The sequence below is a fragment of the Rhea pennata genome, chromosome 3 (genome assembly GCF_028389875.1).
Source record: "Rhea pennata isolate bPtePen1 chromosome 3, bPtePen1.pri, whole genome shotgun sequence".
In the NCBI taxonomy this organism is placed as follows: Eukaryota; Metazoa; Chordata; class Aves; order Rheiformes; family Rheidae; genus Rhea; species Rhea pennata.
The window spans coordinates 129,019,941-129,045,623 of record NC_084665.1 but is presented as its reverse complement, the minus strand read 5'-3'; the positions used below and the strand labels follow the sequence as shown (position 1 = coordinate 129,045,623).

The 25,683-nt window shown below is 52.4% G+C and overlaps 1 protein-coding gene and 2 non-coding genes across 3 annotated transcripts; 2 read left to right on the top strand and 1 right to left on the bottom strand.

The window, feature by feature from the left end:
• Positions 1-407: 407 nt before the first annotated feature.
• On the bottom strand, positions 408-571 carry LOC134139339 (U1 spliceosomal RNA). Its single transcript, XR_009958119.1, has one exon. It is a non-coding gene; the product is annotated as a U1 spliceosomal RNA (small nuclear RNA).
• On the top strand, positions 545-24,773 carry TMEM214 (transmembrane protein 214). Its single transcript, XM_062573141.1, has 19 exons — positions 545-563; positions 1,537-1,627; positions 1,927-2,042; positions 3,050-3,255; positions 5,705-5,855; positions 7,338-7,472; positions 9,556-9,638; positions 10,487-10,592; positions 11,863-11,944; positions 14,258-14,359; positions 15,740-15,881; positions 16,979-17,070; positions 17,823-17,871; positions 19,046-19,159; positions 19,743-19,860; positions 20,395-20,491; positions 20,751-20,919; positions 21,674-21,825; positions 23,009-24,773. Exons 1-19 carry the CDS (start codon positions 545-547, stop codon positions 23,133-23,135), a joined length of 2,151 nt encoding a protein of 716 aa, XP_062429125.1. The 3' UTR covers positions 23,136-24,773.
• Positions 24,774-25,414: 641 nt separating this feature from the next.
• Positions 25,415-25,487, top strand: TRNAA-AGC (transfer RNA alanine (anticodon AGC)). The gene has a single exon. It is a non-coding gene; the product is annotated as a tRNA-Ala (tRNA).
• Positions 25,488-25,683: the final 196 nt, after the last annotated feature.

The window sequence follows — 25,683 nt, the reverse complement described above, 5'->3', positions numbered from 1 at the left end:
ACCGGGGGGCTTTGGGGCACCTTGGTGTCCCCTAGACGAGTGACATGGAGGCTTGGCCTCCTCCAGATGAGGGACATGGGGGCTTGGCATCCTCCAGATGAGGGACACGGGGGCTTTGGGGGACCTTGGTGTCCCCCAGACAAGCGACATGGAGGCTTGGCCTCCTCCAGATGAGGGACATGGGGGCTTGGCATCCTCCAGGTGAGCGATACGGAGACTTGGTGTCCCCCAGACGAGGGACGCGGAGGTTCGGCGCCCCCCAGAGGCTTGGTGTCCCCCAGGCGCGCCGGCCATCCGCCACGACCGGCCATGCCTCGTGGGGCCGGTGCAGGACAAACCCACGCGGCAGCGAGGACCCCCGTGGACCCCCAGCCCCCCCGACCCGTCTGTCTTTGCACCGGCGCTGCCAGGGGAGAGCGCGAACGCAGTCCCCCACTGCCACAAATTATGCAGTCGAGTTTCCCGCATTTGGGGAAATCGCAGGGGTCAGCACACCCGGAGTGCAAGGGATGAGCCTCGCCCTGGGAAAACCACCTGCCTGATCATGGTGTCTCCCCTGCCAGGTAAGTATGCCCCCGCCACCCGCCCCGCGCGCACACACGCCGCCGCACGCACACACACCTCACGCACACGCACGCAAGCGCACCCACTCCCGACGCACCCACGCCGCCACGCGCGCCCCGACGCCCCGCGCGCGCCCCGCCGCCGCCGACACGCGCGGCGCTCCGCCGCGCCCGCCGACACGCCGCCGCCGCGCTCTCCCGGCGGCCCCCGCGCGCGCCCTGATCTGCATGGGCACGCCCACCGCGCCGCCGACACGCCCCCCCCCCGCCGCGCTCTCCCGGCGGCACCCTCGCGCTCCCTGATCTGCATGGACACGCCCCCCCGCGCGCTCCCTGATCTGCATGGACACGCCCCCCCGCGCGCTCCCTGATCTGCATGGACACGCCCCCCGCGCGCTCCCTGATCTGCATGGACACGCCCCCGCCCCCGCCCCCGCCCCCGCGGCGGGCGCAGCGGCGCCGCGCAGGGCGGCCGGGCGCTGCCGCGCCCCGGCGCTCCCGGCGGAGGTGAGGGCAGTGTCCTCCCCGGCAGGAGAGGGGAGGGCCACGTCCGCTGCAAAGAGCAGGTCTAGGAGTGAGGCGCTGAGGTGGCTGAGGTGCCTCGCCCTGGGAGGGGGCCGCGCAGGCGCCGTGCCACGAGAGACGGCACAGCCTGCCTGGGGCGCCGCACAGAGGGACGCAGCCGGGTGCCTTCCTCCCGGAGGCAGCTGCTCTTTGCCCGACACGTCAGCTCGAGCTTTGGGGAAAGACCCGGCCGGGCTTCATTACACCGCGGAGCAGGCTGGGGCCTTCTTCCCCCTCGCCCTCCAGGGAGGAGCCAGCGCTGCCCACAGGCGCTGCACGACCCAGGGCGTGGTGGGAAGCGCCTCGGTCCTGCCTCCCCGGGCCGCTCGCCTCTCCGCGCAGCCCCGGGGAGGCCGCCTCCCCGGAGGAGACGCCTCCCGGGGCGCTGCGCAGCCTTCGGGACGCGCAGCCCGCCCGCCGCAGCAGGACGGCGGCGGCGTGGAGGGGCCGGTGGTCCCCTACGAGCACTACGCGACGGTGGCCGGGAAGGGCCCGAAGAGGTCCGGCCGCCCCCTAGCGGCAGGAGGGGACGGTGGCCGGGAAGGGCCCAGCCAGGTCGGGCCGGCCCCTGGGGGGGGTACAGGAGGGGACGGTGGCCGGGAGGAGCCATGCTTGGGCGGGGCAGCGGGCGGTGCCCCGCCCCCTCGAAGTCACGTGGCCCCCCGCGGAGGCGGGGCCGAGACGTGGCAGGGGCCGCGCGCAGCCAATCGGCATCGGCGGCGGGCGCCTGCGCGGTGGGGCGCGGCGCGGCGCCGGGGCTGCGAGCGCGGATGGCGGCGGCGGCGGGCGCGGGCCCGGCCTCGGCCGGCGGCGGCCGCTGGGAGGTGGTGCGGAAGGGCCGGCGGCCCGCGGGCGGCGCCGGCAGCCGCCGGGCCCTGGGCGAGGCCAACGCTGGCCGCGCGCTGCCTCTGGCCGGTGAGCGCGGCGGGGTCTCGCGTGGGGCCGGCGGCGGCCTCCGCGGGGGGGGGTGCGTGGGGTTGGATGTGGGCGGGGGGGATTCGAGGCGGCAGCGCCGGACAAGGGCTGCGTGAGGCTGGGGGGGGGGAGTCTCACGTGGGGGCAGCTCTGGGGAGGCCCCACGTGGAGCCGGTGCGTTCACGCGTGGGGGGCGGCTCCGGGGAGGGTTTGTGAGGGCAGGTGGTGGCTCGGTGTGGGGCTTGCGCGGTCTCGCAACGGGGAGTATCGGCAGCTCCATGGAGGGTCTGCGTGGGGCCAGTGGGGTCTCGCGTGGGCAGGAGTGGCAGCTCTGGGGAGGGCCCACGTTGGGCTGGTGCGTTCACGTGTGGGGATAGCTCTGGGGAGGGTCTAAGAGGGGCTAGAGAGGTCCCATGGGGCAAGGCAGCAGCTCAGGGGAGGGTCCGTGGAGGCATCTTGGGGTCTTCCCCCCCCCCCTTGCAGGGGGAAGCAAGGGGCAGCCCCAGGGAAGGCCCGCGTGGGGCTGGCAGGGTCGCGAGTGGCCTTGGGCTGGGGCTGGGTGCTGCAGTGGGGGCCGCAGCAGGGTGAGCCCCCCGGGGTGGGCGCAGTGCGTCCCCCGGGCCCACGGTCTCGGCTGCGCTCTGCTGCGTTACCCCACGGCAGCGCCCTGCGGTTCCATTCGCTGTGCTGCTTCCTGGCTTTCTTGCCCCATCTCCGTGACGAGGCCTGGACGGGGACGGTTTGGGGGTCAGAGTGGTTCCTCGTAGCACTGGGGTTTGAAATTGTTTTTTGTGTGAAGTTTGGTAACTTTCCTAAAAGCTGAACACGATGTTGTAACTCGTTTGTGCAGCTGCCCCTTGCACAAGTTTGGCAGGGACTATGCTCTGTGCTTGTTGTCAGATTTCTGTTATGCACGAGTGTTTTGCTAGTCTACGGGGGGTTTTTTGGTGCATATTGAAATACTCAGTCTCTCTGGGTCACTTTCTTTTGTTTTCCCTTGTTTTTAGCTCCAATTGCTACCTCAGACACGATCTTTGAGTTGGGGTTTGAGAAGACTGTGAAGAAGCAGAACAAAGAGCAGGTCCCTCCTGCTTCTGCACCTGAGCAGCAGCACAGGAAACATAACGCAGGGAAGAGTGCGAAGAAGTCATCAGCAAGTGATGCCGGGCTCAAGCAAGGCAAATTCCGAACGCTGGAGGAAGCTCTGAAAGCGGTGAGCGTGCCCAGCAGGCCTGGGCGCGCTGCGTGCCGCGTGCCGCTCCTCTGTAACCGACCCTGTTCTTACAGTGGCACGGATTCGAGGGTGCTTAGGCCGCTCCTGACCTGCGTTAACATGGCAGAGTTGAAGTTTCAAATGCCTTTGTTTCGTAGTCTTCGCTGAGCCAGGCTGGCATTCGGGGAACCTGTATTCTTTGCTGCTTTGTGAATGAGAGTCTCAGAACATTATTATTAATTCCAGTTGAAGGGAGTGGCGCAAAGGACACGGTGCCCTGTTTCTCCTCAGTCTTAATACAAAAGTTTATCATGTCTTGGGAGGAGAAAAGAAACTCCCACACCGGAGCCTCTTTGTGTCTGGGAGTTCACTAGGTTGATTTAAGTGTGCCCAGCCTTCCCCCAGGAAAAAGTACTACTTAGCTCTGATTAAAACTCAAAGTGGTCTTGCTGTGGGAGCAGAACAGATGGTACTTAGTGCTTTGGCAAACCATGCGTGGCTGGTCTGAGAGATTTTTCTATCTTATGCTTTAGGTTATACTTTTACTTTAGGCAGGAAGCAGTACGTGAGTAGATGGCTGGAAGGGAATTTCTGGTTGGTTTCTTCATCTCCTCTCTGTCTACTGCCTAGGAGGAATCCTGAGAAAGCATTGCTAGTGCAAATGTTCTCCTTGTCTTTCTTGCTGAGCTCCTCTGGAAGAAATTTCTGCAGCTCTTGTTCTCTGCATGTTAAATGAATCTGTAAAACTCGTTTGTCCTCATCCCTTCTCTGTTTTCATGGCTTCTGAGCACAGATTGGTTTTAAAAACAAACCCCAAGCTGAGTCCCTTATGTTAACACACCTCCCAGGGAAAGCAGCTGCCTGGTGACGGTCTCCTGCAGCAGCTGTCTGTCCACCTGTGCCGTTCAGTTCCTTTGCTTTAACCCCAGTGCTTGTGTCTTGCTCATGACTTGTGTTCTGACGTGTCTCTGATCCCCTTCCCTGCTAAAAGGGGTAGATATTTGCTCTCGTATCAGCTTGGGTTACGTTGACGCAATTAGATGCATACAGTTATAACCTATAGAAACGAATCAGTGTGAAATGAATATGTTATTTCTGCGTGTCATGGAAAACATCCTTCAGTCAGAGTGGCCTTGAGCTGGAAAGCATTACTGCCCTATGGCTTTGCTTTGCACAGCTCAGCAGTGACAAGTGCTATTGTGTGACTTTTACCACGTCAGCTTCACTGATAGTTTCATTTTTTTGATGTAGTAGCAGCTATTTATTTTTCTGTTCCTGCTTTCAGAATGTTTGCTTAAATAAAAAGGTAGTGGGAGGATAACCAACTCAAATCTGGTAATATGCTAGAACTGTAATTTACTACTTACAGAAAACAAGTCTCAGACTTTGTGCAAAACTTTGAAGAGCCATTAGGCCTATTGTATCTTCTAAACTCCTTGAAATTAAGATGTGGTATCTGGCCCTGCAAACTTGCAGGTAATTTGACTTCAAAAGTACATGTGCTTATCGTATTTCATGACTAATAACACGGAAGAGGGAAGGTGACAGGATGTGAACGTGCTGTACGTACTCATAGTTTGCTGATCATGGGTTGATAATTAAGTTGCTCTTGTCACTATTGGCCTTTTTCTCCTTTTAGGACTCTGGGTGCGAAGTTGCCCCGAAGTGCAGATACAAACTGGGTGTACAGCTGGGTGTAATGGTGGGCAGGTCTACACTAAATACAGCCTTGTGCTGTCTCCCATCTAGAGTCTGCCTTTGGTGACACCACTTGTGTTCCTTGGCCACTTATGTATGTAGCTTGGCATTGAACCAGTTGATCTGTAGGTGAAGCTCAATACATGGCACAGAGAAATGAAGAACAGCAGGCTCTGCGTGACTCCTCCAGTTGGTTTGGCAATGCCAGCAGGAGAGTGGAATGTAAAACAATGAACATTGCTTCCCAGATGCATCAAAGCCAGACTGAGCGGATCTGAGCAATGAGAAGAGTATATTTTTGATGTCTATGAAAGTGCAAGATAGAGCTTTCTTTTAATCTTTTTTCTGTTGTTTTGGGGGGCTTTCTACAGCCTTATTTTCAGTCCTGGGTAAAAGCAACTTTCTACATACTTTTTTTTTTCTTGTTCCTCAGTAGTAGTCTGTATTAATCTGGAGGAAACTTAACTGTTTCAAGTATAAAATTAAATAGTGTTTCAATACGACTGCTACTGTTTGTATTAATAATGTGGTGGATTAGGGAAGAGGTGCTGAAAGGTATGGCACCAGGGAGTTGGTGTTTTCTGTATGGGAAGAGCAGGGTTCTCAGAGTGAAAATCTGCGATGTCTGTGTCTTTACTCAATAGTTCTTTATGAGCTGAAGTTGATTTTGGTTTTCTTTTCATGCTTTTTGATCAGTTCTGAGCTCCTCAGTTTGAATTTATGTAATGTAATGCTTTTATATCATTTACAGCTCGATCTGGCAGATCTTCAGAAGGAGCTGGATAAAAGCCAGAACATGTTTCCCGAGAACCCATCTGTCTGGGTTAAAGACCTGGCTGGCTATCTCAACTATAAGCTGCAGGCCCCTAAGAGTGATCCCATGCTCAGTCAGCACACTCATGGTCAGTGATGTTTAACACGCTGTGCTGTCAGGCTTGTAATACCTGAGTATTCTGGGCTGGCCGTGGGGAAAATACAGCAAACTCTCACATGAATTACTGTGCTCAACTTGTGTGTGGTGCTGTAATAAATTTTGTGAAGCTAATGCGGCATGGGGGAGAAGGGCTTGAGCTCTCCAGGGGCTATATCTTCCTGCTGCCCTCGACTCGGTGAAAAGCATACCATTCTGCCAGCCAGAACGTGAGGGTGACGGGAAGCTTTGAGGAAAAAACAGCAGCCTCACGCTTTGTAAAGATGTGTGAACTGTATCTGTTCTGGCAAAAGTGCGCCTGTAGCTTAGCCTTGGATGAGTCCTCTCATGCCTGCAGTGGGAATGATGGAGGCTGTGGTGCACACAGAGCTGCTATTTCTGTGCAGAAGAGACAGCTCAGTCCGGTGCTTAAAAGCAAGCCAGCCTGCGTGGCCACGTGATAGCCAGCTCAAAGGAAAAGCCGGGAGCTGGGAGGCAGCTCAGGACACAGCACCCAGAGGAGAAGCAGCCCTATTTCTGCTCTAGTTCTTTTGTCCCTCCCAAGCAGATGTTGGTTCTAGAGGGAAGAGTTGGAGTTAGGTGCTGCATGAATCATTTTGGCTCACTTGTTGCAAGACTTACTTTGTGCAGATTTTTCAAGGGTAAAGGTTAAAGGACAGCTTGCTTAAGGGACAGTTTTCAGAAGTATCGGAGTGGACACGACCAAAACAGTAACTGGAATGTGAGAGAAGTCTTCTGTCCACATCGGAGATGAATCGGGTCCAGCCTGTTCCACAGTCTGTGCATGTTCCCTGCAAATTGAGATGTTTGAAGTTTTCTTTGCTTTTTTTTATAGACCTTTTTTTTTTTTCCTGCAAAAACCATCTTTAGTAGATGTTTAGGTAACTCGAGAATAGAGCACACTACTGTGTTATTTACACTACAAAGTTACTTAAAGTTTGGTTATTTAGCAATGTCACTGTAATTTGGGTTTTCTTTGTTTGCAAAGGCCCATAGAAGTGCCTTGCAGCTTATAGAGTTAGTAAAATAGAGCCTTTCTGTAGTCATGCCTTCTCCATGAGAATATGTAACTTGTATTCTGAAATTCAGGAAGCTGTTCACAAGTATCCACACTCATCTTTAAGAGATACTCTTGCTTTTATACATTGTCTGTTGGACCCTTTGAGAGCACTTGTTGCTGAGATGACAGTGGATAGTACAGCATAATATTTTTTCAAATCCTGTGCACATCCAGTGGTATTAACATTTAACAAAAAGCAATCATTTATTGCCAAATTAAACACACCTAATGCAGAAAAACTGAGGAAAGTTGCTTGTTGATCGTTTGGTGTATGAAAGCTAAGCGCTTCTCTGCAGACTGTTTCTTACCTGCTAGGCAAGTATTGTAGCTGCAGCTGATAGTTTTGTTAATTGGTGCTCACTGAATTCCTTCGTACTATTGTGTTGGCTTCAGATTATCCTTACTGTCTCGTGAACAAAGAGCTGAAGAATATCATCAAATCCCTGCTGGGAAGATCCTCCAGTGTGCTGGAGCTCTTCTTCGATCACTGTATTTATACAATGCTACAGGAGTTGGACAAAACTCCAGGTAAGAGCACAGTGAACATAAATATAAGGGTATTAGAGAATGCATATTAGACCCTGCTAGTGCAAGAGGTTATTTTATGTGGGAGTCTGGTGGGAGGAAGATTTTGTGGCTATAAGAATTTTTTACTGCGTGTAGTTTGATTTTTAATAGCTCTTCGAAATTCCTCTGCGTAGAACATGAAATGAGGAACTTGTTCTGTGCAGGAGCTGTTCCTGCCGGAGGGACTTATCAATACGATGAAAAACATTGCTTCTCAGACTGCTGGGTTTCAGACTTGAAAGAACCAGAGTAGGCCATGGCTGGATGTGAGACAGGAGCCCTGTACGACTCTGTCAGGGAGAGAGTCGCAGAGTGAAGATTACGTGGGGGAAAACGCCTTGCTGAAGGCTGTCACTTTGGTGCGTGTTTTGCTACAGCTTTTGAAATGGGATCTTTTGACCCTGTGAAACTGGATAACTGCTAATTCGTTGCTGTGTTCCCTGTGAACTGAGGATTCCCAATGTGAGCTTTCATGCCAGGAGAGGGGAGAGTGTTTCTTGCCCTCTTTGCGAATGGAATATACGTGCGCCTGACCACGTTTCCTGACTCTTCAGGCAGCCAGAAGTAGCATCCTGAATGAGGGTGATGGCCTGTTTCTTTCAGCGGAGTGTTAAATACAAAACCTAAATATCATGTTCAGTACCACCACTGTTAAGCAGTTAGTTGCTGGTTGCTTTAAGGGTAGCATCCAGCTACCGCCTGTCCTCATAGTCCCAAAGTGTCACTACACTGCGTGGTTTGCTAAACACCTTGATTGTTCCTGACTTGGTTTCTCAAAACCCAGCGCTGCTGATGGCTCCTGAGGCCGTGTTTCCACGATACAAGGTGTCTGGTGCGATGCTTGTTTCAGAACTGCCTTCATCTGGCTGCCGAATCCTGCCTTCTGTTGTGCTAACCCAACTGCTTGTGGGTGGCAAAAACATTTTTCAATCTGGGTCAAATTCCTGATTCAGTTTACAGTGTGGCTTCCTGAACAGTTGTAAGTGCAATTGTGAGGAGGTGTGTTGTATAGCAGAGCTAGACAAAGCCCAGCTGTTAGAAAGGAAATAGAAACTCTTTGGATTTTTGTTTTGGGGTGCTGTGTATTGCAGATCTGTGGCCGTGGGTGCAATTTGCTTCTCTCACAAAAAAGAACTGATTGATGAAAATTGAAGGATAAGAATAGCACAAAATAATGTTTTAGCAAATAGCTGAGGAATTGCTTTGCTGTGAGACTTGCACTCGTGTTTAATTCCAAAAGATCCTTTGCTTTCATCTGAGGTCACTCCATCAGGATTTAGTCTGTGTAGTGCAGCACCTTAAGGTTTAGTTAAGGCTATGGCCATGGCCAACATATGACCACTGCTGCAGCCTTGCCCTGCAACCACACGCCTCTGCTCTCCTTGCATTGGTTCTCGTGTTTGTCTGGCTGCACGGTAGACCAATTCTGCTGGCTAACCTGGCATAAAAATTGAACCTGTTCCAGAGCAGGGTAATGTAAGCATCAGAACTGCATGCTGGAGAGCAGGTCAGACCCTTCAGGTGGTAGCAGCCACTTTCGAAGCTAAGCTGTGCTGCCCTCTGCACGCAGTGTAGCAGGAAGGGATTGAGGGGTTCGGAGTCCACCGCTGTCCTCTTAACCCTTGTTCGTTTGGATGCAAACAAGGGTGAAGTTAGCCCTAGGAAGTTCCCAGACTTGTGGCTGTGACTGTGCTTACCTGTTGACTAATAGCCTCTATGGAGTGGAGCTGAGCCAGAGGCCTTTCCTTTAGGAAGCTGCTGGCGGTGTTTCAGGGGACTGTGGGGTTTCTGTGGGGTGGGAGCCCTGCAGTGGTGATGTCCTGAGTAGGAGGCTGGTTGGAAGGAGAATGGAGAGCAGGACAGGGAGGAAAATGGAGGGAGCAGAACCCAAACCTCTTTGGTGAGACTAGAGTCTGGAGTTCACTAGCTAATGAGCAGGGCAGACTTGTAGGCAAAGGGGATCATCCAAAGCAAAGGGAGATGTTTCAAAATATGTCCATGAACTGCTGGGGCTTGAGTATATCCCTTTTGTGCTGTGTTTCAGGTGAGTCTTTGCACGGTTACAGGATCTGCATTCAGGCAGTGCTGCTGGACCGGCCTAAAATTGCAACGATGAACTTGGGCAAGGTGAGCTGAATGTATTTGTTTTCACTGAGTCTGAGAGTGGACTACTTTTGATGTTGTAGTAAAACCCGGCAGTGTTCCTCCTCTTTCCTCCCCGAAGATCCTGCTGAACGTTCAGAATGGCCACGCGTGTCTCATAGTCAGGCCGTGAACAATCAGTTTCAGTTAATTAAAAGTTCTTGTCCTACATACAAACATTTCATGCTTTTAATGTGCTTTTAGCCTATCCAAAAGGAATCAGTGCCTCCTTTCCTCCCCAGATAAGTTGAAGCCACTGTTAATGTTGTCGTTCTACTGTGTTCACCCTTTGATCATGTTCAAAGCTTGTGCTCCCTCTCCACATCACATGTGCTGTGCATTCTCAGGGAGCAGGGAGGAAGCTCAGCATGCAGCTGCTAGGCAGTGATGGGACAAGAATGAAAGTTCTTGGTGTCACACTCCTTCAAAGCAAGCAGCTGAGCATGTGTTTAATGCAACTTTAATGTTATCCACCACTACTTGGTGTCAGAAACTCTGCTTCTCCAGACTATTGCAGTTTTCAGTTCAGTATGCTGTGGGCTAACACAACTTCTGGTCAATGTTATGAGGGCTTTCCTGGTTGTTAAGATGTCCTTCCTTAGCAGTGACAGAGCACACAAAGCTCCACCTCTGTGAGGCTCCCTGGGCTCTGACAGACTGCACCTTGCAATCCTGGCTGAAGCTGAAAGCTTTGTAGAGCCACTTCAGTCCTTTGGTGGCAGCCCTTTGAGCTACTGTAGAGGTGATGAACACCACTGGGTCTCTTATTGGTTGAAACAATGAGATGAGACAAACTGAAGTTCTTTTGAATTAACTTCTGATTTTCATCTCAGTACTTGGAGGTGTTACGGTCCCACCAGAACAGGCCAACAAAATGCCTTACAATCCTGTGGGCTCTGGGACAAGCTGGATTCACAGACCTCACTGAAGGCCTGAAAGGTGAGAGCTTCAGAGCTGATGGGCTGGGAGTAGTGCTCGGAAGAATCAGTTTCCCATTTCATAGAATCAGTAAGGTTGGAAGGGACCTCTGGAGATCATCTAGTCCAACCTCCCCACTCAGCACGGTCACCTAGAGCATGGTAGACAGGGTTGCATCCAGGCAGGCCTTGAAGATCTCCAGAGAAGGAGACTCCACAACCTCTCTGGGCAACCTGTGCCAGTGCTCTTCCCTGTGCTTGGAAACAATTGATGATTGGAGGTAGCAAGGGCAGGTCTCAGTCATACTTGTGTGCACCTTGACTTCCTCTGACTTTATTGGTTGAGTGTTTGATCTGCCTAAAACCACGTCATCCTACTGTTGAAAGTACAAAAGCCAGATGCTGATGCAGTGCATGGCAGAGATCCTAGGGGAGATGTGTACAGACAGGTCTCAGGTGACATTTCAAAATTAAGTTGTCTTTGAAACTGTCATATACAACTTGTTAGGTACTTCTTTGAGAACAAAATAACTGGTGTCCCTAGCATTTGAGATGAAGGCTGGGATTTAGGAAGCTTGCTTCTTGGCATAGCGGTAGAAGATATGTGACATTAGTGGCTCTTATTATCTAGTCCTTATAACCGCCCTTGTTTTTACCTTCAGTTCTTAGCCATTTATGTTAAATATTAGTTACCATTGCAGAAGGGAGGATGATTTGTATTGACCTGTATTTATAGATGTTGAAAAGTCAACATTTAGAATGGTGACATCTGTGTGAAATGGCTTAGTTTCATGGCAGTTTGAGATGTATCAAGTATGTTGTTTACAGAAAGAGTAAGTTCAGATCTCCTGCCAAGTGCTAATGGATTTTCTACAAAGACAAAAACTAACCTTAATTTGTCTAATTTCTAGACAACATCTTTACCTTACTGAGACAGTAGAGAATCACTAAATCTCAGCAGGAGCTGTTTGACCTGGCCAAGATGTGGAGCTTGTTTGCACTACTGTTCCTCTGAAAGCATCTGAGGTTGCTCAGCTGTGCTGTAACCATTTCTGAGGGATCTTCGTGCCTGGTTACCTACCAGATGTTTTGAGTAGGGACAAATAGAGTAGGGGGTTTGTTTTGGATTTAAATATAAACGCAGTTTTGGCACTTGAGTGTTCCTCTACATTTCAGTCACTGCTTGAGGACCTGAGGAGTGTTCATGTTTATGAAGTGGAGCTCTCACTGCTTCCTAGTACACAGAGGTACGCTCCTCCTAATACTGTCTGACAGCTTCCTCTCTTCTGCAGTGTGGCTCGGTGTTATGCTTCCAGTGCTCGGAATCAAGTCTCTCTCCCCGTATGCTGTTGCCTACCTGGACCGACTGCTGACGTGAGTTGCAGTTCAGTGTTATCAGAGTATCTTTGTTAAGAGTAAAGCCCAGATTGTTGGTGTTCTCTGTGTCTGCATTCTGCGTGTGGAAAAAACTTGAGTGAGGGCACGCAGACATATGGAAGAACATGAGCAAGCTGGTATGTGTACTCCCAGAAGGTTTCGGGGGCTCAGCACTGGAAGATCTGCAATGCATAGACTTGCAATAAAGGTTAGCTTATGTCTTAAATTTTCCAGTTCCCTGTTGTAGTGGGTGTCCAAACAGGACCAGTAGTGCCTACTAACAGTGTCTAATCTTGACTTTGTTGCTGGTGGCTCTCAAATGTGTCTGTGAAACATTGGTTTTCTACAGAGGTTTTCTCTCTGCTGATGCTCATCCCTTTCCTAAAATGAGAAGGCCATCAGTCTGCAGTACATTAGGAGCAGAATCCATCCTCAGCTGTCTCCTGTGATCTTTCTGAGAGAGTCAAATGGCTGTGAGGGTTGTCCATCTGCTGGAAGTTCAGAACAGCCATGCTTGGCTCCTGCAGTAGCTGGGAGAGTGGGACAGAAGTGATTTAATGCTGCAACTTGTTATCAAGTGGCTGTGGAAGCACCAAGTTCAACACTCCACACGTGCGAAGGCTTTGCATCCTTGACCGTGTCCCTTGGTATAGGACCCATGCCACTTGTATGTTCTGTCTTGTTGCACTGAAGAAACAGGCTTCTCCTGGGTGCAAATATGTCTTTGCTTGCCCCAACTAGTCTGGGAACGATCCGTTCCAGTGGTTTGGATCCCAGAGAGAAGGCTGGCACCTAGACAGAGCTCCAGGGGCATTTCCGTTGCCGGCGTGGCACTGTTAGATTGAACCAGTGCACTGAGGTTTCCAGCCACAGGGTCAGATGCTGGCAGAGTGTCAGCTGTGCTGAAATAGTTGAATTTTCCCTTGAAAGTAAGATCAAGGTAGTGTTTGACTGCAGATTGGGGAAAGCAGGTTCTGTCAGTCTTGGCACAGGTGAGCCTTACCGCTGTGTCTGGTGCTGCAGCCTCCAAGACTATATAAAGGAGCTGAACGTTATAGTGGCAGCTCCAGCAACCAGGATCAAAGGAAGTTGTGGGTCACGCAGCATAGGTAACCGATGGAGAAACAGTGCACTGTTACTGGAGGGGTTTAGGTATGGCGATGTAGCAGATACCCCCCATCTCCACTTTTGTGGTATCTCCTGAAGAGCTGGGAAGTCCTAGAGATTGAGTGTGGTGGGTTTCTTTCTTTTTTTTTCTTTTTCCTCCCTGTTTGGGAACCAAAAATGCTGCATTTGAATTTGGTTGATATTTATCAGAGGATTTCATGGAAGCTTTTTGAACCAAACTTAACAGAGCCTCCTAGTTCTGGGAGAACTTTTATTTAATTAGTTTTCTATCAGTTGAAAAGGCTTCATTTCTCTTTGATCAAGTTTCATTTAGCTGTCATCTGTCACAGGCCTGCTAGACTTCTAGTTATCTGTAGTCTCACAGAAAAAAAATAGAGTACCTAATACCTGTTTGTCTAGCTTTAAACCGAAGTATGAACGCCTCCCTTCTTGTCACTAAAAAGGAATGCATGAACCTGAGCATTCTGCCTGTAAACCCGTGGTGGGAGCGTGTGCCCTGCTTGTTAAATGGAGGAAGCAGAAAGCTGAAAGCATAAAAGAGAAGGCAGAGGTGTTACCTGAGCTCTGCAGGCCCCTGGAAAAGCAGAGTGAAGAAGCTTTCAGAGTAGCTGTGATCTGATCTGAGTAGCTGCTTTCCTCCTCTTGGGTATCCTCTAGGCTGTGGCCGAAGCACTCGTGGTTGTGGATTTCTGGTTCCGTCACCACACCATTTATAAGTATAGTTTCCCACACCCCATACTTCGTGTTGGGCCCTTTGCAAAGCTGACAAGGGACTTCTGTCACAGCAAGTGTGCCCTGAAATACAGGACAGCCAGATGCCTCTTGTTGTGGTGAAACCAAGACTGAAAGAGGTGTGGACTCTGAAATGTTAGTCCTACCACAGCTGTGTTATTGACTCTAAAGCCCAGGGAACAAAGTGCATGCTGATTTTATGCAAAATATCTTTAAATAGCAGCAAATGAAGACAATTTTGGTACCTGGAAACCACCTGTGTTTATCTGAGCAGTATTTTCAGTTAAATTGAAACTGTTTTGACTTGTGGGAGAATCTTGCTTTTTGAGGGCAGGTGCTGGCCCTGGAAGGGAAACCGTTTCCAGCATCGTAGACTGTTTTCAGGAGCGCTTTTAACTGTGCCCAGCAGCACAGCGGGCGTAAGTTGTGGGAATTGTTTCTGTTTTGCAGGATGCACCCAAATCTGACCAAAGGGTTTGGTATGATTGGACCCAAGGACTTCTTCCCCCTCTTGGACTTTGCCTTCATGCCCAACAACTCATTGTCGCCCAGGTAGGCCTGTGCTGCACTCGAGCTTGATGCTGAAACATGCGTTTTGTTTTTAGCCTATGTTTAAAACAAGTTAAGAAATGGACTGTGAGGAGAAGCAAGCATGGCTGGCAAGAATGCTTTTTAGGCTTTTTTATGCTTTTTTTTTTAGTGTGAAAAGTTGTCTTAAGACCTGTGGAGAGAACACTAGTATCTTAATTTGTTTGGCTGTGGGCTCAGCTGAGACGGTGACAGGACACTTTTCACAGAGTCAATAATGTGCCTCAGACATGCACTGTGAGAGCAAAAAAGAAACCTTTGTAGCAGCTTAATCTAATCCTGCTAAAGAGCTCCCAAAGGCTGCTCACTCCCGCTTGCAGCTGGCATCTGAGATGATTAGGGGAGGGAATGTTCTTTCGCAGAAGACTTTGGTGTCTGGTACAGTTGTATCTGTCAAGGAAAACACGGTACTCCTCTGCCAGGCCAGCAGCAGCAGCGGGATTCCCCAGCTCGGAGGAGGAGTAGAAGCTCTATCAGACCAGGAGTTGGAGAAGCTTCCAACAGATTTTGAGACCAAGAGCGTGCAGAACAAAGGGTGAGACAGGAAGAAACAGTGAGGGAGGAAAGCCCAAAGGGATGGAAAAAGGAGAGGCTTGGAAGGCTTGTGTCTGCAACATGAGAGAGAGCTCTCAGATGAGGTGTCCTTACTAGGCCTGGAATTATTCAGCAAGTGCTTTATGTGTTCTTGGAGCTGTTGGTAAACTAGAAGCAGAAAAAGGATGGGAAGTGTATGTAGAAGACCAAAAAAAAAGAAAAATGCTTTCTGGTCCTCTCTTTATGTGTGCAGAGCTACGAAATTCTGCGCTTGGGGGAGGATTCAATTATGACTACAGTGTTGTGAATCTCAGACCTTTCTAGTAACACTAGATACAAGTCAGTGAGACTGCTGGCAGGACGGTGGCGGGAGCGGAGTCAGGTGGCAGCCGGCATGCCTAGCTAAAGCAGGGTCGTTCTCTTTGCCGTGGGCCTAGTGCAGCAAGAAAGCAGGTGCTTCTGCAAGAGGGGGTTCTTGCTGGATGCTGCCCCCTAAAAGGGCAGTTCCTCTGCTGCCTCCTGGGATGCTGAGCTGGCTGAGAGCTCTGCAGGAAAACTGGCTGGGATTTCTTCATCTGTGTAGGATCTGCTCATACAGTTCACGGTGAAGGCAGAGGGGTCAGGGTGTGGGAGTCTGGAGGGAGCCTGATGCTTAGTTCCAGTGTAGCCTGCTCTGAGGCAGTTTGACAGCCTGCTCTGCCTGTCATGAGCTCTGCCTTGCGTTCCAGTCCCCTCCCAAGCAGTTGTGCAGAGGGCACGAATGAAACTGCTGCCTGCAATTTCAGGGACCTTAATGTGTTGTCTCCTCAGCCTGCAGGAGCAGTTACGGCAGCTGTATCCCCGGCTGAAAGTACTGGCGTTTGGCGCTAAACCAGAGACGACGCTGCACACCTACTTCCCTTCCTTCCTTTCCCGAGCTACGCCAAGCTGTCCACCTGACATGAAAAAAGAGGTGAGCCCCAGGACAGGTGATAGGGCGTATGGCTGCCTCCCTCCGACGCAGCCGGGCTGGCGCCGCAGAGACCCTCCGTATCTGTGAGCACCTCTGCGCTTGGCTCAGGGCTGTGCCTGCCCTTGAACGGCCACGAGGGGAGGATGACACAGAAAATTCCTTGGGGGTCCATTTATCTCTGCTGCATCAGCTGTGGCTTTCATGGGACTGTACTGTGAACTGTCTCAGCTCGCCAGCACAGCAGAGGACTGACCATCTCTCTTGCAGGCTTAGCAGTCTTGTGTTAGGAGGCTGAACTGGCAGATGAGTCGGACAGGTGCCATAACGAGCGCAAGATAGTAAGTGTTGAGCCCTGGTAAGGGAGGAGAGTAGGACCTTTTATTCTGGTAGCAGCGAACATTAAATGGGCTCATCCCTTCTCATGGAACTGCACCCTAACTCGCCTCTGAGGCCATAAGGAAGGATGGGTTAGGTTTGGCTGCCCTGCAGATGCCAAGGGAAGATTGTTTTGAAAAAGGCCTTCTTGAAAGGTCACAGGCTGATGCATGTACTTCTTTCAAGCTTGAGACACCTGTGACAAAGAAACAAAGGAGGACGTTGGCTGGGGATTTTGTGCTTTGGGTGACCGCTGCGTTGGTGGAGCTGAGTGCATGAATGCTGCTGCAGCTCTAAACAGGCAGTCGGGGCAGGGAGAAGTGGGCTAGGGACAGTTCAGAGCAGAGGTTGGTTTGCTGCATCTTGGATGGCTGAGGTGGATGGCCTGTGTCTCCCATGCAATTAGCGGTGGTGGAGCAAGCTGAGTTTTGTTCTGAGACTGCGGTGGGACCTGCTGTGCCTGGCGAGCCAGGCAGGGAGGTTTTCGGAGGTGATGTGTGGACTCAGGGTCTGGAAGTGTCAGACCTGTGAGCATTTGGTATCCTAAGATATGGCTGGGAGGAGATCCCAAAGTGGCAAGTTTGGGCGGTATTTTACTATGCTAGCCCACAGCCCTGGGCATGTCATGTCCTGTGAGCCAAACTCGATTGACATGAGTCCCTGAGGGAGAGGACTGTGGGTGATCTGCTAGAAAGCTATGCACAGTGTGCTCTCCTTTCCAGCTTCTGAACTCCATGAGCCAGTGCCTGAGTGTGGACCCTCTGAGCTTCAGCGTCTGGAGGCAGCTGTACACCAAGCACCTCTCTCAGTCCAGGTGGGTATGTGCATCCTGTTTGCCATTGTCCTGAGCAAGTTCCCCGCTGACCTGTTGGAGACAAGCAGCTGCTTTCTCTTGTCTAAATTTGGCCCATGGCTGCTAGACAGGTTGGTTTCTTAAGTGCAAGGATGCAGAGCTTTCACCTGCTCTGTCTGCCTGTCACCAGTGTGGTCTCAGGAAGCTGGTGAGTGTTTCTAATCAGAAACTACCTATTGCCTGACTAGCTGGGCCTGTGTGCTGGGGGCAGCAGATGGATAACCATCAGTTCATCTTCTCACCTTGTCTGCACGCTCCCTGGAACTGGACCATGCTGCTGCTTGAATGCATTTCATACAGTATCCTGCTCTGGGAGCAGGTGGCTGAGCAGAAAGCAGGCTGCATGGTGTAGCCAGCGTGGCCACTGGCCCTCTTCAGAAACAGCCTTGCTCCTTGCAGGCTGATTTCCCTGGAAGATTACTGCATTTCTGCACTAGGCGAGTGGTAACTAGAATTTTGAGAATTTGGCTTATGATAGGAGCCAGCAATATGGAGAAGCCTCGTTGCTCCTCGGAGCTGCCAGTCTCATAGGGATGAAGTGGGGGATACTGGAGGAGAGATACTTAGAGCAGAAGCAGTGCCTGCCTACCTTGCTGGATTTCTGACCCAGGACTGGTCTCCTGGCAGGCCACTTGCACCTTTTCAGAGTATACAGGAGTGTTAAATTGTCTCAGAGATGTTGACTGAGCCCTTTATTTTCTTTTGTCCCACAGTCTGCTTCTGAACCATCTACTGGAGTCTTGGGACAGTGGCAGCAAGAAGGTAGGAGTGAACTGTGAGAAGGAGGAATTATGTCGGGCAGGGAGATGAAGTATGTGTGGCTCCTGGAGATCCTTTTACGGCAGCACCAACATGGGATTTGTCTGTGCCCAGCCCATAGCTGCTGCAGCATGGAGGCAGGTCAGCTGAGTGCCCTAACACAGGAGATGCATCTGCCAGTATATACTGGCTTGAGAGGCAGCACTTTGTCCCATCCTGGAAATGGACAACACAAGTGGCCATTTTTAGAGCTTTTATTTGCTTCTTGAGCTAAGAGGAGAGCCCTTTTCCCTAGCAGTGCTGTGCTGAGACTTGGATAGTCTAAATTCAGTTTCCCATTAGGCCTTTGGTGTTTTCATGTCTGGGGGAAGTAACACTCATCTTGGTTCAGCCATCTCCAGAGGAATACCAGTATTGCTATTGCTCTGGAGTGTTATCTTGTTGGATCAGCCTGATCTGCAGCTGTTGAGGCACTCTGAAAGTATCTGCACTACCTGATCTGTCCTGCAAAGCCCAGAGTAATTCTGCCTCATTCCATGCTCTTCTCCCTCTGCTCCCCTGTGGCCAGTGTTACCTGGCTTTCCCATGTCCTTCACTCCTGTATGGAGTGCCACCAGCCCTGGTCAAGTCATGCTGCTTCCCTGAGGTTTGTGAGAAACAAACTTGTAATTAAAGAGCACATGCACAGGGTGGATTTTTCAGTTTTCCTTTACAAGAGTCTCTGCTGGACTGAAGTGTGGGGGAGGGAACAGGGGCAATTGCTGGAGGAAAGGAATGGCAGGTTCTGCCTGGCGGCTGCTGCTCATGGCATGTGAGTGAGCTGGGCCAGCACTTGTGCTGTTTTGCTGTGTCCTGACCAACAGCTCAGTGCTTGGGAGGAGGCAGAGCACGCAAAATTGGCTTGTCTGTGTGTGCTTCTTCATGTGGATGCATGTAAGTGGTTGTCCAGAGCGGGCAGCAGCAGGAATATGAAATATGATGGGGGGGGGGGAGTGCACCTTAGATGGGTGGCCTGGGAGGAGGCTTATCTGCAGGCATGTCACAGGATGACTAGCCACCCTGTTGAGCTCCTGCAAGCCCTGCCAGTAACGGGGTTTTGTGGGCACGTGGTCCTGCTGGGGCTGGGTTCTTGGTGCTGCGCTGCTTTGTCTGTGATGAGATTCTTTATTTCCACAAGGTGCGACAGTCCCTGCAGGAAACGGTTCGTTCGTTCAAAGTAACTAATGAAGAACTTGCTGCAAGAGGGCCAAACAGGGACCAGGATGTAGCAGCCTGTGATGCTGCTTGCAAGGTAACTCCTGCGTGGGAGAAGCCCAGGGCTGGCCTGGGTGGTGCCTAGTATGAGCTGTCATTTGGATTTCTTCTCTGCGCTGGGGGTTACAGCTGGTCTCTCTCCTTCTTGCTGGCATGTATGAGGGTTGCTCAGTTCCCAAGTGCAGCAGCATGCAGCAGTATACAGTAGCAGTCCCGGGGTGTGTCTGCAGGACGTGCTTAGGACAGATGGTGCTGGCTCTTGTCCATTCTCCCAGCTGCTCAGCAGATAATGTGGGTTTTCACTGCAGAGCACCTGCAAATAAGGCAGCATGCTGTGAGAAGGGTTGTGCAGCTGTACAGAATGGAGGGAGGAGGAGGGGCCTGGCACTAGGCTCAGGTTTAAAGAGGGGAGAGGGGGATACAAAACGGGATAGGAGCTGGAAGAAGAGAAAAAATAAGGGCCAAAATGGCAAAGCAGAGGAGCCTAAAATTAATCCTTCCGTCTGTGAACAATATGATCTTTCAGAAGTTTTCCATTGCTGCCAGAGCCTCCCTGGGCCTCTGGAAGGCAGCTCAGAAGCTACTGCATGTGACAGAATCTGTTACTTTTGTTCCCTAAGAACCTGCTGCACAAGATGAAGGGCCGTGGCTTCCCATGGTCTCGGCTGCTGCTTGTAATCCTGGTCTTTGCAGCTGGCTTCCTAATGCATGATGTCCGGACGCAAGGGTCTTTCCAGGGTAAGGCGTTCACTGCCTTTCTTGTGGCTTTGTGAGAGAAGGGATGTGATAAAATGTCCTTGGAGGATAATAATTTCACGGTTTTCCTGAGTATACGTGACTGACTTTGAGAGATGTCCTTCCACACCCTTACCTTCATCCTGAGTCTTTGTGCTGCTGACTTCCTCTTAAACAATGTGCCTCTATAGATCCATATTTGAATTGCATGTGTTTTGGAGAGGGGTATGTAAGTCATGTTGGGTGAGAAGCTGACAACAAGTTGTATGGACAGTGTTCCTCCAAGGCTCTACCTTTTACTGTCGGGAATGTTTTCCCTGGGGCCACCATAACCCAGATTTCCTGCATGCATTGAAGTTTCTATACCACCTTGTCTCACTCTGAGTGTGTTCTGAGGCATCTCTCCAAAAGACCATGGAGAGAAGCCTTTTGGGGGTTGATATGCTGTCAAGAACCCCAAGGCCTGGCTGTGGGTGTAGCAGGGTGTAGCAGACCTAGCCAAAGGTTTATTTGGGGAATTGCTCTTTTCTCTTCCAGCCTCCTCTTCTGCTCGCATACTTCATTCTTCTGGCATCCTGTCTATCTCACAGCAAGCCTGGCATAAAGTTTCCCACTACTCCCTTGAAGGATACAGGTCAGTGACACTTATAGTTAGGCATTTATGTCTGAACATGTCAGAAATTGTTAATGCAGTACACAGTGATTTCTGTAGGGAGTCATTTTTGCTTGAAAAGTGTTCCACAGATGTTTCTGGGAGTGTTTTTCAGCTCAGCTCTTGAGTTTTCCCATATCCTTGGCTTGTGACAGCAGTTTCAAGGTATATGTGTACTCCTGTTGCTTTGCTGTCAATGTTAGGGTAGCTGGCACTGCCCCCAGCCTTTACTGTGTTCCAGGTGGTTGGAGAGGAATGTACCTGTTTATTACTCCCAAGTGGTAACCGTGTTGGAACCAAATCTGAAGCTGCTTTGGGCAAAGACCAGCGAGACAGCTCTGTATCTTTCTGAGAAATGTTCTTCTCAGTTATCTTGGATCAAAGACAACCTGCCCTGGTTTATTGAATGGGTAAGAATAATGCACTGTCTCCAGCTGCCAGGAGAAAGACAAATGCCTGCATGACCACTTTGTGTTTGGGCTTAGGAGACTGTTTTAAGAACCTGTGTTGAGGCTTCATGCTGGATGGCAACACTGCAGGCAGGAGAGCAAGAAGCTGGGTGAGAGAAAGGCAGTATCTCTGTAGCTGCTCTTGTCCTTACAAGAGGCCTTGAGCTCACCCGTGCTGGCCAGGGTACTAGGTGAGAAAGAAGCTCTATAGCAGTTTTCTGATGTTTTTATTTCCCCGATCCCTGTGGTTACCTCAGCCTGTGGTTACCTCGGTTCAAACTACAGTTTCAAATTTTAATGGAGCATGAATACCTGTTGGGAGCTGGGGGCGGGGGAGAGAATGGGGCCAGCTCTTCTCAGTAGTGCCCAGTGACAGGACAGGAGGCAACAGGCACAAACTGAAGTACAAGAAATTCTGGCTGAACACAAGAAAATGCTTGTCCCTGTGAAGGTGGTAGAATATTGGAACAGGTTGCACAGAGAGGTTGTGGACTCTCCATCCTTGGAGATATTCCAAACCTGGTTGGATGCAGTCCTGGGCAGCCTGCTCTGCTGACCCTGCCTGAGTAGGGTACTAAACTAGATGATTTCTAGAGGTCCCTGTCAGTCTCAACTGTTCTGTGATTCTGTATCCAAATCAAGCACATGCCTCAAGCATCTCTTGAAGATGAAGTTAGTGTTAAGTCTAAACCTATTTTCCCTGCCTCACCTGCAGCTCCAGTCTCGGATCCCAGATTCCATGCTGCACTTTGCAGAGTGCATCAAAGAGCTGTTACTCTTCCTCATAAGGAGCTGCCTGCTGCCACTGCTGGAATATGTAGCTGCAGCACTGGAGCGGGGATGGAAGCACTGTGTGGACTCCTGCAAGTGAGCATCACTGCCATTCTTGAGCTCTGTATGCTGCAGACTTGGGTTCTGCTCTGATCCTTTCTGGGATGTTCTCCAAGGCCCAGCTGTGACCCTTAACTGGGAGGGAGCAGAGAGGGTTGGTTCCCTTGCTGCAGGAGTGAGAACTCTCCCTGTGCTGGCTAAGGGGATAGTTTCTGGCCTTTACCCTCCTCTGAACAAGTGCTCTCGCAGAGGAGGTATTAGAACATGGCACCACATGGCTGAAGTGATTGACCTCAGGTCCTGCAGAGAGCTCATACCCTGATGAAAGCCAAGCATGTATTGTGGGGAACTGATTGGTGCCTCTGCCACAGAACCTGCTTCCTCCATAAATACTTTGAGCTTTTCTCCTGATAAAATGCCATGCGTTCTTCATTCCTTTGTCTCTGACTCCTGCTGGGGACTGAGAACATACGGATCTGTGAGCTTCTGAGAGCTGTGCTTCAGCCTTCCTGTTACTGCTGGGAGAGAGATGGTGGCTTTGAGCTTATGCTGTCCTTGTTGCAGTACCAGCTCCATGCTTCTTCCTGGGAGAGAGCAGGAGGTGGCACAGACCATGAAGGCAGAGCTGATGTTCCTAGGCAGGGTGTTTCAGAGGTGATTTGGGACCTACCTCTGCAGTGTTTGGGGTTCACACACAGATTCGGTGAAACGGCATGATATGGGAGAAAGAGTCTAACTAGCTATTTGTCAGCTTTCTTAACTATTTTACTGGCACCCATTAAGAGAAGCCCTGTGCAAATGTGCTGCCATTCAGGTAGCTGGGCTCGCTCTAGCTTGGCTCTGTGCTGAGCACACAGATGCGCTTGTGCCCTGGGAGATGGGCTGTGCAACAGCCCCTGCTCTAAGAGCTGCTGGAAGTGGAGGAGGAGCTGGGGCAGTTCCAGCACTGCTGCCTCCTGCTCTTGTGCTGATACTGCATGAGAATTAGGTTAAGCCAGGCTGGAGGGCAAGCGCCTCAGGAATCTTGCTGGTATGCCTGCTCTCTGTGCACCCTCTGGGCAGAGTTTCCCTGCAGCAGTTTGCCACTGCCTGCTCCAGCAGCTCGCATCTCTGTCCTGGGCTTCTAACATAGCTGGGTTCACTGCTGCTGCCTGTCTGTCTGCCCTGCCCCACAGCCCATGGATTCCATGCATATAACCTGTTCTCCTCGCTTTTCCAGTGGAGAAGTGTCGTGGGACTGCATGAGAGAACATCTGACAAGCTTTACCTATTCCTCTTGGATTTATCTGCAAAACACAACCATAGCTGTCAAAAACTGGGCTTTGGCTATGATTTCTGGACACTAATCTGCTTTCTGGAGAAGCGGGGACATGGTCAAGCCATTTCCTGATGTTCTGATGATGGAGGAGTGTCTCAGCTGTGCGTTTCCAGTGCAGCTTGCACTGGCTGTGGGGTAGAGAGGTGATAAAGGAGATGCACACAGGGACTTCAGGCCGGACTCAGGGCTCGCAGGGGAGGCTTTTACCTGGAAGATAACATGCCTGGGTTTTATGCACCCTGAGAATTAGCTTTGGCTTTTCCTGTCCCACTTTCCTCTCTCTAGGTCTCAATGGGGTAAGTGATCTGCTTACTGTTCTGTGCTTTGCTGTCTGCAAGTGGGTCTGCCCTGCTGCCCTGAAACATCAAACAATCAGGTGTTGACACCCGGACGTCTCATCAGCCTGCCCGAGGCTTGCACAGACTCTGCCCTTTCTCCATCCACTGCTCAGGCAGCTGCTGGGGAGCTAGCGTCCTGGGTAAATGAACCGGACTGATTTTCCTTTTAATCGGTGCATGTACTTTTTGTTCCTAATTGAAGATATGTCAGAAGCACATTGACTTGACCAGTCCCTTCAGCCCTCTGTGGCTGGATGTTCCCAGGCCTCTTACTGGGTTTCTCCAGTACCTCCTGTTAAGAACAGGCTCCAAAAGACAAAACACTTACTGCCCCTGTATGTGCCACTTGCAGCAACTTCAGTCCCTGAAAAACACTGTTTACAGTGTCACAGTTGTTTACAGCAGAGCTCTAGCCTGGGTCTCTTCCCCCCCTCCCCATCCACCCCCTACCAGCTCAGGGGCTGCCATTGCAGCTCTCAAAATGCTGTGAAATTGGGCAAGAGCAGCTGGCCGTGCACGTGTGTTTGGGCCGCAGAGGTCAGCAGCAGCACCCCAGCTCAGCCCGAGCGCCCGCCTGGGTGGTGAGGCGGGAGCTGCACGCTTCCCCCGCGCGCTCTGGCCTGTGCTGCTCCTCAACGGGCTCATCTAGCTCGGAAGTGGCCTGTGAGCAAATGCTGCCAGCCAAAGAGTTTCAGTCGGCCGCAGGGAGCGGTGCCCCGCAGGGGCGCGGGCCGAGCTGCGCCGCGGCCGGCACGCGGAGCCCTTCCAGCCCGTCCTGCTCCGGCAGCTCTGCGGGCAGGAGCCCGGGCTCGGCAGCCCGGCTGTGCTGGGCTCTGCCTCCCCGCTGCCCGGGGCTCCCTCCGCGAGGCAGGGCTCGCTCACCGGCCTGCTTTGCTGGGCTCGAGGGCCCCGCGCGGCGGGAGCCGCCTGGAGCTCCGGGGCCTTTCGTCGGGCTGCCAGGGCGGGAGCTGCTTGCGGCAGCCTCCCCCCCCCCCCTCCCCGGGGTTGGGGCACCAAAAAGCATCTGGGGCAGCGGGACTGGGTGCAGATGCACCTACACAAGCCATATTGCAGGAGCGGGGCTGGACGGGGGCTGCTCCGGGGCCTGTTTTGCTGCCCGTGCCCCAGCGGCCCCCGGCTCTTTCTCGCCGGGGATGGGGGCTGCTGGTTGGCGCTGGCGCGCGGCTGCGTCCTGCGCGCTGCTGCCGCCCTGGGCGTCCTTCACGCCGCGGGCTGAGCCCGGCCGCTCTCCTGGCCCCAGCAGCACGCCCAGGGCGCTAGTGAAACTGTACAGGCCTCTTCCCAAAGAAATAAAGGGAGATTTTCGACGTCTGGGCTCGGTGCTCCGCTGTGTGTTGCGGGGGGGGGGGGGGGTGTTGGGTCCCTCCCCGGCGGTTCAGGACTGCGACTCGGAAAGGCTCCTTCCCCGGTGGGCTGCCCCCGGCACCGGGGCGGCCCTGGCCCTCGCTGCCCCGGGTCGCTCGTTCTGGAGCCGCCTCGGCCCTCCAAACGGGGCGGCTGGCGGTGGTGTCTGGGGGCGATCCAGCGCACCGGTACTGGTCCTTTCCCTCTGGGCTGGGTCCAAACCTTCGGTGCCAGCTGAGTCCCACAGTCCTGGCCCAGTTGCTTGGTATTGGTCCAACCCTCGGCACCAGTCCAGTCCCCTGGTACCAGTCCAATCACTTGATACCAGATGACTCCTTAGTGCTGGTCCAGCCACTCGATACCAGGTCCAAGCCTTGGTACCGGTCCAGCTTCTCAGTATTGGTCCAACCCCTCGGTATGTCTGACCCTTCCCGGAGTACCAGGTCCAGCCGCTCGGTGCTGGTTCAACCTCTTGGTCCCAGAGCGACCCCTCGGTACCGGTCCAGCTGCTCGATACCAGCGCAGTTCCCCGCTGCCGGCCGGAGCCGCCGGGAGGCGCCCGGGGCGGCGCTAAGTGCGGCGGCGGCGGCGGTTCTCCCGCGGCGGGGGATTAGCTCAAATGGTAGAGCGCTCGCTTAGCATGCGAGAGGTAGCGGGATCGATGCCCGCATCCTCCAGGCGCTCCCTTTTTGCCGCCGGGGGAGGCGCTCTCTTTGGGCGGGGCTACGAGCGGTGCCGAGGCGCCGTCCAACGAGCGGGCGCGTTGCTAGGAGCGGCGGGCCAATGAGCGGGCGCGTTGCTGTTGCGAGGCGGCGCGGCGGCGGGCCGGGCCGGGCCCGGGGCGGCGGCGGCGGCGGCGTCGCGCCGGGGCCG

Excerpts from the sequence above, each read along its gene's own strand:
- TMEM214 (XM_062573141.1), top strand. Across the intron at positions 17,872-19,045 it reads GGGACAGTGGCAGCAAGAAG|GTGCGACAGTCCCTGCAGGA; the intron begins GTAGGAGTGAAC and ends TATTTCCACAAG. Across the intron at positions 19,861-20,394 it reads GACGCAAGGGTCTTTCCAGG|CCTCCTCTTCTGCTCGCATA; the intron begins GTAAGGCGTTCA and ends TTTCTCTTCCAG.